Source organism: Leucopleurus acutus (assembly GCF_964270905.1).
Source record: "Leucopleurus acutus genome assembly, chromosome: 3".
Taxonomy (NCBI): domain Eukaryota; kingdom Metazoa; phylum Chordata; class Mammalia; order Artiodactyla; family Delphinidae; genus Leucopleurus; species Leucopleurus acutus.
The window spans coordinates 81942039-81954274 of record NC_139145.1 but is presented as its reverse complement, the minus strand read 5'-3'; the positions used below and the strand labels follow the sequence as shown (position 1 = coordinate 81954274).

At 34.9% G+C, this 12236-nt stretch overlaps 1 protein-coding gene across 2 annotated transcripts in view; it reads right to left on the bottom strand.

The window, feature by feature from the left end:
* Positions 1-12236, bottom strand: part of CCDC112 (coiled-coil domain containing 112) — a gene marked incomplete at its 5' end in the record, with an annotated part of 28248 nt that overhangs the window by 6389 nt on the left and 9623 nt on the right. The window contains 5 exons of one of the 2 annotated variants that reach the window (XM_082835550.1): positions 74-464; positions 867-942; positions 3472-3561; positions 6459-6580; positions 8552-8673. In XM_082835550.1, coding sequence (XP_082691676.1) covers positions 74-464; positions 867-942; positions 3472-3561; positions 6459-6580; positions 8552-8673 — 801 coding nt within the window. Of the gene's footprint in view, positions 1-73; positions 465-866; positions 943-3471; positions 3562-6458; positions 6581-8551; positions 8674-12236 lie in introns of those variants that run through there. The other variant, XM_082835551.1, reaches the window with a different exon arrangement.

Here is a 12236-nt window from a genome sequence, read left to right as displayed (position 1 = left end):
GTGTTAAAGAGTTTAGCACAGTCCTAGAACACAAAAATATACAACAAATAATAGCTATTATAATTGTTATTACCTCTTTTTTCCTTTCTTCTAGGGCCAGAAATTTTTGATACCATTTCTCATGCTGTTGAACTTCATCCTGTGTTCTTCCAGGAAGGTGTTCAAGAACTTCTCCCATAAATGCTGGCTTCCCTTTATGCTTGTTTCTCACCTTTACAAAGTTCTGGTGATCATAATCATCCCAGCCCCCTTGTCGCCCTCCTGCTTGCTGAAGGAATTTTTCAAACTCTACCACTTCTTCTGGAAGAGTACTTGGTGTTACTTTGTCTACAGGAACTTTGCTCGACATTGCTCTGAAAGCTTTCTCTGTTTCCGAATTATCCAAAGCCCATGTGTCAATTTTTCTTGATATGCCACACAACTCATTATTAGTTGTCTTCTCTTCTTTAATAAGCTCTTCATAGCTAAAATTTTAAAAATAAAGTTTGAAAAATAAGATACAAACCAATCCATATTAACCCTTCATTTTTCTTCAAATTTTATTATTCCCAACTCTTTTGATGTCATTTTCTCCACTTTACATTATTAACATTTATAAATCTAAGCCTTAAAAGAGTTTCCTCAGAGAAAAAACAATCTTTCAAATTCTTATGTGAGATTTTATAGTGTCCAAATATAAATGAAAATTCACTTCAAACATGAAAAGCAGTCTAAAACCTAAAGCAAAAGAAAAGAGGTTTTATGTTGCCTTTGTGTAAGACTAGTATTAAATACATAACAATAAAATAGTTTACATACAACAATCTAGTAAAGAGTTATTGAAAAAAAGGTAAATAATTGTATATTAAAATGTATTTAAAACATACATCAACCTCTGCTCTTCCTTAAAAGTGTTAATTGCATTTTCAATTTCTTCCATCATTTCTCTGAGCTTTTCAACAACTGTAAAAAGAAAAAAAGGAAAAATTATGCTATGTCATATTTTATTATATGACTAAGAATTAAAAATTAGGAAGAAAATTAGAATGTTCCCTTAATTTAAAAACATTTCTTGGGGGGCTTCCCTGGTGGCGCAGTGGTTGGGGGTCCACCTGCCGGTGTGGGGGACGCAGGTTCGTGCCCCGGTCCGGGGGGATCCCACATGCCGCGGTGCAGCTGGGCCCGTGCGCCATGGCCGCTGGGCCTGCGCATCCGGAGCCTGTGCTCCGCAGCGGGGGAGGCCGCAGCAGTGAGAGGTCCGCGCACCGCAAAAATTATATTTATATATTTATTTATATATATATATATATATATATATATATATAAAAAAACACATTTCTTAGCCTAAAGGACAAGAAAAAAATGTTCTTTTAAAAAGTGAATTTTTATGATTGCAGTTTTTTGTTTTTGTTTTCTTCTTTTTTGCGGTACGCGGGCTTCTCACTGCTGTGGCCTCTCCCCTTCTCCCGTTGCGGAGCAGAGGCTCCGGACGCGCAGGCTCAGCGGCCATCGCTCACGGGCCTAGCCGCTCCACGGCATGTGGGATCTTCCCGGACGGGGGTACGAACCTGTGTCCCCCGCATCGGCAGGCGGACTCTCAACCACTGCACCACCAGGGAAGCCTCGATTGCAGTTTTTTGATTACAGATTTTTTCCTATGCACATATCTTAAATATTTTTCCCAAAAAAATATTTTATACCACATATATTTTTTTGTGACATGCACTTTTTATTTAACAAAATGTTGTAGTTAACTTTCCATATCAATATACATATGGCTACTTCATTCTTTTTATGGCTACATGGTATTTCATTGTCTAATGCTACCCTAATTCATTTAATTAATTCTCCAACTGATGAACCTTTAAATAGATGCAATGCTGTAGTAACTATCTTTGCATACATATTTTTGCATGCTCAAATAAATATTTTTAATTTTTATTTTATATCAGAGTATAGTTGATTAACAATGTTGTGCTAGTTTCAGGTGTACAGCAAGGTGATTCAGTTATACATACACATGTATCTATTCTTTCTCAATTCTTTTCCCATTTAGGTTATTACAGAATATCGAGCAGCGTTCCCTGTGCTATACAGTAGGTCCTTGTTGGCTATCTATTTTAAACATAGCAGTGTGTACATGTCAATCCCAAACTCTCAGTCTATCCCTGCCACCACAAATAAATACTTTTAGAGGATAATTGATAACCTTAAATGCTATATCAAAAAAGTATGCCCACTTTACAGTATGCTAAATACTGTCACACTGTCCTTCAAAGAGGCTCTATCTCTTTACAGTTCTTGAGAGTGCTCCTTCCCATGTAATTCTAGCCAGTTCCAAAATAACCAAAAATTTATTGTCATTGATTTAATTGACATTTTTATAATAATTAATAAGCCTGAGCACCTTTTCACATGTGTTTTGTGTTTCTTTTTGCTATAATATGCAACTTACAATCTTTGCCCATTTTTCTGTTGCTCTAATTTGTAGGTACTCTTTACACATTATGGATATTAGCTTTTTAAGTTACATATATACTGCTAATATTTTCCTAATTTGTATTTCAACTTTGCTTATGGTTTTGAGGTATTTTTTAATAGTCAATTATGTCCACTTTTTTCTTTATGGTTTCTGATCTTTGTCATTCTTATAAATTACAATACAATTATAAAAATATTAACCCATGTTCCTTTCTAATATTTTAATGGTTTCATGTATTAATTTAATAAATAATTATATTTACTATTTTTTATTGCTTACTATGTTATAAGCAGTGCATAAATGCTTTACGTGCATTGTCTCACTTCATTCCTGCAACAACTCTATGAGTTAGGTTGTATGATTATCTCCATTTTAGAGCTAAGTAAATGAAAGCTCAAAGAGATCAGGTAACTTGCCTAAAATCACTTAACTGATAGTTCAAGGATTTGACCCAACATGTGTCTGATTCTTAAGTCCATACATCTTGAGCACTTTACTGCATTGCTTTGATCTCTCAGAAATGAATGCTGGCTTAAGCAAGGAGGTAAGGATACAATTTTGTTTTTCACAAATGACTAGAATTTGCCCCAATACTACTTAGCCATTCCCTTAGGTATTTGAAATGCCTCTGAAAGGCAATAATTTCAAAAAGCAAATGATGGGAAAACACTAGGCTAAGAATCAAGAAATCAGTCTTTTTTTCCTCTTCATCAGCTGAATCTGAATCTTTGCATACCACAGATTCTTCATCCTGTATGTGACACTATTATCTGTTCTGTCTACTTCATAAGTTGTAAGGGTTTGATAGCATTTTAAAGATAAAAAAATACATAAACACCAGATATTACAGTTTTCTGATGTATCCTTATTAATCCCTAACCAAAAAGTAGGGCTTAGCTCCTCCATTAATGCCAAATAGAAAAATTCTTACTAGAAAAATATAAACTTTTCTAATGAACAAAAGAAAAAACTAATACATGAGAAAAAATATAAAATCTAAATTTACTTACAATCAGGTGTAGGCTTCACATCTTTTAACTGATGCTGAAGTTTCTTTACATTGTTGTGTATTTTGGCCAATTGTTGCTGGATTTTTACTCCTGTAAGGGAGAAGTATGTACTTTAAAATAACTCTATGACAAATGTGGTTCAGGATTCTTCACACAAGACTTATTATATAGAGATTATACTGCTCATGGGACTCCCTTATAGTCACCACTTATGTCACTCCCTTATGATCACCACTATTTAATAAATGATAGTGAAGAGCAATTAAATAATGAACAAAAGATGGTTATTTATAAGTGTCAAAACAGCCTGAACAAACTCTTGCTCTAACTAAACCATCTCTCAATTTCCTCTAATGTTTTAAAGCACAATAGGCTAAATCTTACTATAACCTGTGCCAAGGAAATGTCCTTGGAAATATTTTTTTAAACTCTAGAGACTGAGTTATTGGACACTCAAATACATGGATCAGTAGCATAGGTTTAGTCATGTTTTGTTCTTTAACAGTTTTTTTCTTTCTCTTTTAATTTGTTATAATTTATGGACATAGATTTTGACCTCAACTACTGTTGGAATATTAAAACTGTCTAACCAATATTAATTCTATGAATACTGACAAACTTCCTAGTGAGAATTAACTTCATCTAACCACATCCTCTAAGATGGGGCTGGTGATACCCACTGGTGTCACAGTCATGGCCTTGAGGAGATGTCTCAGGTGCCATTTACTGGTATGTATGCTACAGGTTGCCAAGCTCAGCCAAAGGACCAGTCTGAAGTAAAGTGTTAGGCCCACAATAAAAGCCTGAAGAACAGAAGAGGGTCTCAAAGCCATTTTCAGATGTTCCGTATCAGCAACAGGAAGACTGGGTTCTTCTTTCATATTTTCTTTCTGAAGTTGTAATCTTACTTTAATATTTACTTAAATTATTAGGCTAAAGTCAAATATTCACATTCATACACATATTCATATATAGTAATATTTTATCATCTTTGGGTATTTTACTTATGCACCCCCCCTTATTTTTTTGCAACTTTTCCACAGATGAACATGAGGCACCAAAAGGCTCTGTTCAAAAGTCCTTAAAAGCAATTATTTTTTTAAAAGTTTACCTTTAGGCCTGAAGCCAGTGCTAATATTCAAAACAAACCTCAAATATGTGTATGTGACTTTGGCTTGTTCTATTTTTTATTAAAATTCAAGTGTTCCATAAAAGTAGAAACTTTATCCAATGTATTTTACAGTCTTACTGTTGAAACTTTAGGTCAAGAAACTTCCCTAGTAAAGTAATCAGGAAAGTGTTTTTTGTTGTTTTATTTTTGCCACAGTTTGATCAGCTACAGTGATACTGCTATAGGGCAAATGATCTTTTTATTTTTTTAATTAATTAATTAATTTATTATTTTTTTTGGCTGTGTTGGGTCTTCTTTGCTGTGTGTGGGTTTCGGTAGTTGTGGCTTGCAGGCTCTAGAGCACAGGCTCAGTAGTTGTGGCACACGGGCTCAGTTGCTCCGCGGCATGTGGGATCTTCCCGGACCAGGGCTCGAACCCACGTCCCCTGAATTGGCAGGCGGATTCTTAACCACTGCGCCACCAGGGAAGTCCGGGCAAATGATCTTTTATTAATTCATTTGGAACTGACATTCTGCACTGCAGGCAAACCATTCAAATACAATATTACATAAATTCAGGCTAAAATTGTGGCATGATATTTGATGTAAGGAATATGTATTTAGTACTCCTGAGCTGTAATATGTGAAGCGGAAATTTCTATATCCTTATACTAACACAGTGCATTCCTTTTTCTCCTAGATAAAATAAACACAAAGTGTGAATAAAGAGAGGCAAAATTGTAGAAGAGAAATAAAATGATAAAAATAAAGTTGCCTTAAAAGGGGGAAAATCAAATAATTTAAAATGCACAGAATGGAGACACTCTACTTAATGGCATGACTGAGAGACAGAAAGATCAGCCTTGCTGTTGTCTGTAAAAGAACTGAGGGACATTAAGAAATATTAAACAAGGGATGCTTAGATTCCTTTATGAATCAAAGAGGAGAACTGGCAATTTGGCATTTATGTTAGGTCTTATCATTCCAACACAAGAGGGAGAATGATTCTTGCCACTATCTCACAAAAGATGACTTTTTAAAATAGCGCAATCTTACATTCTGAAAGGAAAAACTGATTAAAATATTCTTTTAATTGACTATAAGGGAGTCCCATGAGCAGTATAATCTCTAAATAATAAGTCTTAATATTTTATAAAGCTTAGTGGGTTGATAACCATTATTTTTCCTTTAATCAAAGCTAAGATGTTTTTATTATTATAATATAAGGACTTTGCAGCATATAAAATCTACTCTACAAGGAAACAAAGTATTCTTGTAGAATTCTTTTTTAAGGCCAACATTTGGTACACTGTTAACAATGATTAATATTCATAACAAACAACAGAACATATTCATTGTACAACCTCTAAGGCACTTTCTTATATATTATTTCATCAGATGCACAGACAGCTCTACTATGGTAGAAATGGTAGGTTTTATATCACAGACAAGTAAACTCCAGTTTAAGCAATTATGTGACTTGACCACTTCATACCACTAAGTACAGGCTCTGAATCTGCTGATGCTTACTTTGTCCGGGGCTCAGTCAGTAAGATCGTGGTGATGAGCTAAGATCAGACAGCCCAGGAATCAATTTCCCTTTACTTTAAAAAAATTTAATAGCATTAATTGATTTGACAACCAGAAAACAAAACCCTCTTTTTCCTATTAAAATTAAAGAAATACACACAGAAAACGATCCAGTCGGAATAACTAGTGACCCCAAAAAATAAATACATACCCCTAAAAGATAAACTCATTACCAGCTAGAAAGTACCTTGATAGAGAAAATAACACAGTCAATGAACAAAGACAAAGCACAGGGCAAAACTATAACTTTATATCTCAGGTTTTGTTCATCAAGAACTCAACTTACTGTCTGTTTTCCGGCTGTTAATCAATTTATTTTCCAATTCTTCCAGCATACTATGTTCAATTCTGAAGTCACTTTTTTGGTTGTAGAAATGATTGTGTTTATCTTTTTCTATGTTAATGACTCTTTAGGGAAAGAAACAAATAGTGTAAATATGATTTAAGTATATTTTTAATTGTTTAAAATATGAAGATACTTACAATCTGTACTTTCTATTTGGATTAATTCATCTAAGGATTCAAAATATAATTACTTGGATCAATAAGGCTAAGGAGTCAAAATAGTAGTTAGAAAACTATTAAGTTCAACTAAAATCAACAGTAATTTGAATTGTTACTTAAGTTACAAAATGTTAATTTAAGAAAATTTAATCATAGACTTGCTTTGAAAACACATAAACTTTTGGCTATTGATTCCAACTCAATCTCACCATGGGCTGAAAATTGTCACCACTGCTGATGGCTGCTTTCAATAGGAGATACTGTTAACTTTGCAGCATGAGCCAAGACATTTAACCTCTCCAGGCATGAACATCCTCATCAATAAAAAGTGAATAATAACAACTCACCACTACCCAACAGGGCTGTGATTAATATTGTATGAGATAATATATGTGAGGGATCTTTATACAGTAAAATGCACTATGGAAATGCAAGTTATTAATATTAGTAAAACTAAAACTTCAAAAGGCAAACAATCTAGGAATTTTCTTATATTTAAGGGATACTGTCTACATTTACTTCAAAGCTTCCTTCGTCTCATCCTTGCTCCTTGGCTTTAGTCCATCTACCTATTGGTAGGTAGGACTTTTAATGTTAGCTTGAACCCCGGGGTAAAACAAGACAATTACCATCAAGAAACTTTTTTTAGTTGGACACAGAAATTTACTTTCTCAACGCCTGTTTTCTTTCTCCCACAAGGTGGAAATTAACATGACTTCTCCACTAATCCTGAATTTAATGAGTGGTGGAGTATCTCTGGCCACTGACTTAATTTCATATAACCCGAGGGGCAACTATCTAAGGTAGAGTTTCCCAATCTTTTTCACTTGCCACACATAGAGAAAAATTTAATATCCATAAGGCATACTGGGGTAAACAGATGAGAATGTCACAGGCCCTACCTGGCTGCCCCAAAGGCTGAAGAGTCCAATTCTATCTAAGGTAATGCATTTTGGAAATTTTTTAAAAATTGTATTTTATCAAATTCTGAGTATTAAAAATATAAGAATTATACAAATACAGTGAGAATTCAATCTCACAAGACTACAGTACGGTCTAACTTTTCAAAATTCGAACAGTACACTTTTTATTGGTAGAATTTCTAAACAGACCCAACTGCCACTAATTCTGGTCCAGAGACTATTTCTTACAAATGACTCCTTTTCTCTTGGTTCCTTAGCAAACTGGTATTGTATAAATTCAGAGCAGTGTTTGTACAAAGCCTCCAACTATAGGATAGGGTTGGGTGTTCTGAATACTAATTCTTTTATCTTTACTCATGATATTCATCATATCATATGGTGCTACTGATAATGTTAAACATTGAGTAAATATCACTGGTTATTTTAAAAATACATATACACTAAAACTTAAAATAAATGCCAACTTCTCAATCATTCTAGTCATAATGTGCAGGATGGATCTGAAAGGGCAGAGACCAAGGAAGGGAAACCAATGAAAAGGCCAATAAAAAAACCTCAAGGGTACAGCACAGACGTTTCATTAAAATTATTCACTCACTCAAAAAGATTTACTGAGTGCTCACCTAGGTAAGTAAAAATGTATTTAATCTGTTACTTGATATATGTGATCTAAAGAAATAACTTCTGTTTTTGTTGATATACACTGTCTCAAAATGGTAAAAATAAATAAATAAAATTTAAATAACTATACTTAAAATTAACTTTATACTAAATAGCTTATTATCATTTGTCTATTTCACACTTCTCACCTTTCTCTTGTTTTACATCTGAAAGACTAGTGACTAGAATTTCATAACTTAGTGTGGGACTGGATAGGGTGGAGTAGAATTTTTATGCTGTTCACCATAAAATGGCTAGTAATGTTATTTGAAGATAATGTTTTTATACTTACTGATTTTTAAATTTTTCTGCTGTACGTATGAATTCTGCTTTCTTAGTCCGACTAACTTTCTGCTTCCAGTTTTGAAGCTGAAAAGGACGAATTCCACCTGAAGTACCAAAACAGCCATCACTCTGAATAGAAAACAAAAATAAATTTATCCTCAATAATAAAAATGGTAGGAGATGAAGGTGGAATTTTTTTCAGAGAAAAAACATCAATGATGGAGTTTCTCAGGGGATAATTTGGGGGCCAATCTTATTTAATTTTTAAAAATACATTTTGTGGAAGAAGGAATATCTATCTTAAAATGCTAAATTAGTAAGTAAGATATGTAAAGTCTTCAGGGATTTTCAGAAAAAGATCTAATTCTTTCATTCAATCAGTCATTTACCAATATGTATTGAACACTTATGATGTGACAGGTGCTGCACTAGACACTAGGGAAACAATGACAGCCCATGATAATATGGCGCTTGACTTAAAGTCTAGTGAGGGGAACAGACTTAAAAAGAAAAGAGTAAAAAAGCAATAAATTAAAAACAAAAACATGGTAAGGGCTATTAAGGAAATAAAAAATGTTGAGATGAAGATAATGGGGCAAAGCATTATTTTTTTTTCTTTTTTTTTTCAGTTAGAATGGCCACAGGTCTATTTGAGGGGATGATGTTTAAGGAAGAATGGGGCCAGCCATGCCAAAAACTATAGGGAAAGGTGTGCCAGGCAGAGGGACTAGCACGTGCAAAAGCCCTAGAGCAGGAAAAACCTTGGCTAGTTAAAGCAGAGAAAAGGCAACTGTGACACGAGATTAGTAAAGTGCAGAGTAAAGTAGGAGATGAGGATACAGAGGTAGGCAAGTGGCATATCACTCCAGCATTTTAAGTCACTAGGGGAGTCTGGATTTTACTGAAGGGTTTAGAGTAGGAGAATGCCACGATACACTTAATTTTTTTTTTTTTTTTTTTTTTTTGCGGTACGCAGGCCTCTCACTGTTGTGGCCTCTCCCGTTACGGAGCACAGGCTCCGGACGCGCAGGCTCATGGGCCTAGCCGCTCCGTGGCATGTGGGATCCTCCTGGACCGGGGCACGAACCCGTGTCCCCTGCATCAGCAGGCGGACTCTCAACCACTGCGCCTCCAGGGAAGCCCATATACACTTAATTTTTAAAAGAAATCCTTCTGGCTAATTTTTTGGAGAATAAATTGATGGAAGGTGGAGGAGGAGGTGAGGAAAGACTGGAAGCAGGAGAATCTATGAGGCAGGTGACACAGCAACACAGACAAGGAAAGATGGTGTTCAGGGCTACCAGGGTGATGGTGAAGATTAAAAGTAAGAAGACTAAATATATCTGGGAGGTATAACCAAGAGGAATTGCTGACAGCCTGGATGTGGGAGAAAAAGAAAAAAGGAAACAAGCCTTTAAATTTTGAGAAGCAAGCAAGAATAAAGTAATGAATTTAGGAAATACTTCTAAAATTGGGATATAATCCACATACCATAAAATGTATACATAAAGTTTACAATTCAATGGTTTTTAGTATATTCACAAAGGCGTGCAACTATCAACAGTATCTAGTACCAGAATATTTCCATCATAACCAAAAAGAAACCCTGTACTTATTAAGCAGTCACTCCCCATACCCCTAGGCAGCCATTAATCTATTTTCCAACTCTGGATTTGTCTATTCTAGACAATTAATATAAACAGGATCATACAACATGCAACCTTTTCTGTCTGGTTTCTTTCACTTAGTAAATTTTTTTTTTAATTTATTTAATGTATTTTTTTTTTTTTTTTTTTTGGCTGCGTTGGGTTGTTGTTGCTGCTCGGCCTTTCTCTAGTTGTGGTGAGCAGGGGCTACTCTTTGTTGCGGTGCACGGGTTTCTCATCGCGGTGGCTTCTCTTGTTGCGGAGCACGGGCTCTAGGCACGTGGGCTTCAGTAGTTGTGGCTCGCAGGCTCTAGAGCGCAGGCTCAGTAGTTGCAACGCACAGGCTTAGCTGCTCCATGGCATGTGCGATCTTCCTGGACCAGGGATTGAACCCGTGTCCCCTGCGTTGGCAGGCAGACTCTCAACCACTGAGCCACCAGGGAAGTCCCTAGTATAATGTTTTTAAGATTCATCCACGTTGTACCATGAATCTGTACTTCATTCCTTTTTATGGCTAAGTCATATTCCATACAGATCTAGCATATTTTGTTTATCTACTCATCAGTTAATGGACAATGGGATTACTTTCACTATTTGGTCAATATGAATAATGCTACTAAGAACACTTGTGTACAAGTTTTTTAAGTATGAACATATGTTTTCAATTTTCTTGGGTATATACCTAGCAGTGGAATTTCTGAATCATAGGTAACTCGTTTTTACTTTCCCATTTAAAAATTTCGTGTTTTTTTTTTTAAGCTGTGAGCCTTCTTATAAGTCCCTTATCAGATAAATGATCTGCAAATATTTTCACCAATTCTGAGTTGCCTTTTCACTTCCCTGATAATGTCTTTTGAAGCACAAAGGTTTCGAAAAAGTGCCAAACTGTTTTCCACACTGGCTGCACCATTTTACATTTCCACCAGCCACCAATGGGGGTTCCAGTTTCTTCACATCCTCACCGATACTTGTTATTGTCTATCTTTTTTTATTACAGTCATCCTAACAGATGTGAAATGGTATCTCACAGTGGTTTTTCGTTAGTCCATAATGACTAATGATACCGAGCATCTTTCCATGTACTTATTGGCTATTTCTTTGGAGGAATATCTATTTATCTCCTTCCCTATATTTAAAATTGGGTTGTGTTTTTATTTTTGAGTTGTAAGAGTTATTTATATATTTTAGATATGTCCTTATCAAAATATGATTTGTAAATATTTTCTCCCATTCTCTGAGCTGTCTTTTCACCTTCTTGATAATGTCATTTGAAGCACAGAGTTTTAAATTTTGCTGGTCCAATTTATTTTATCTTCAGCTGCTTGTGCATTAGATGTCATATAGAAGACACCATTACCTAATTAAAGGTTATGAGGACTTACATCTAAGTTTTCTTCTAAGAGTTTTACAGTTTTATCTCTCAGATTTAGGTTTCTAATCCATTTTGAGTTAATTTTTATATGTGGTGTGTGAGAGAAGTCCAACTTCACTCTTTTGTATGTGAATACACCATCTGTTGAAGAGACTATCCTTTCCTTATTGAACTATATTAGCACCCTTGTTGAAAATCAATTGCCCACAAATGTAAGGGCTTACTCTTAACTCTCACTGGTATGTCTATCCTTGTGCCAGTACCATACTGTTTGATTACTGTAGCTTCACAGTAAATTCTGAAATTAAGAAGTGGGAGTTCTCCAACTTTGTTCTTTTTCAAGATTGTTTTGACTATTTTGGGTCCCTTGAATTTCCCATATGAATTTTAGGATCAGATTGACAGTTTCTGCAAAAAAAAAAAACAAAAAAAAGACAGCTGAGATTCCGATAGGGATTGCATTGATTCTGTAAATCAATTTAGGGAGTACTGCCATCTCACGAATATTAAGTCTTCATATTCATGAACACAAAATGTTCGTTTAGGTAGGTTTTCTTTAATTTCTCTCAATGATGTTTCTGCGTTTTCGAAACATATGCTTCAAAAACTTAAACGTGTTGCACTTCTTTTGCTAAATTCATTCCTATGTATTTTATTCTTCGTTATACTATGGA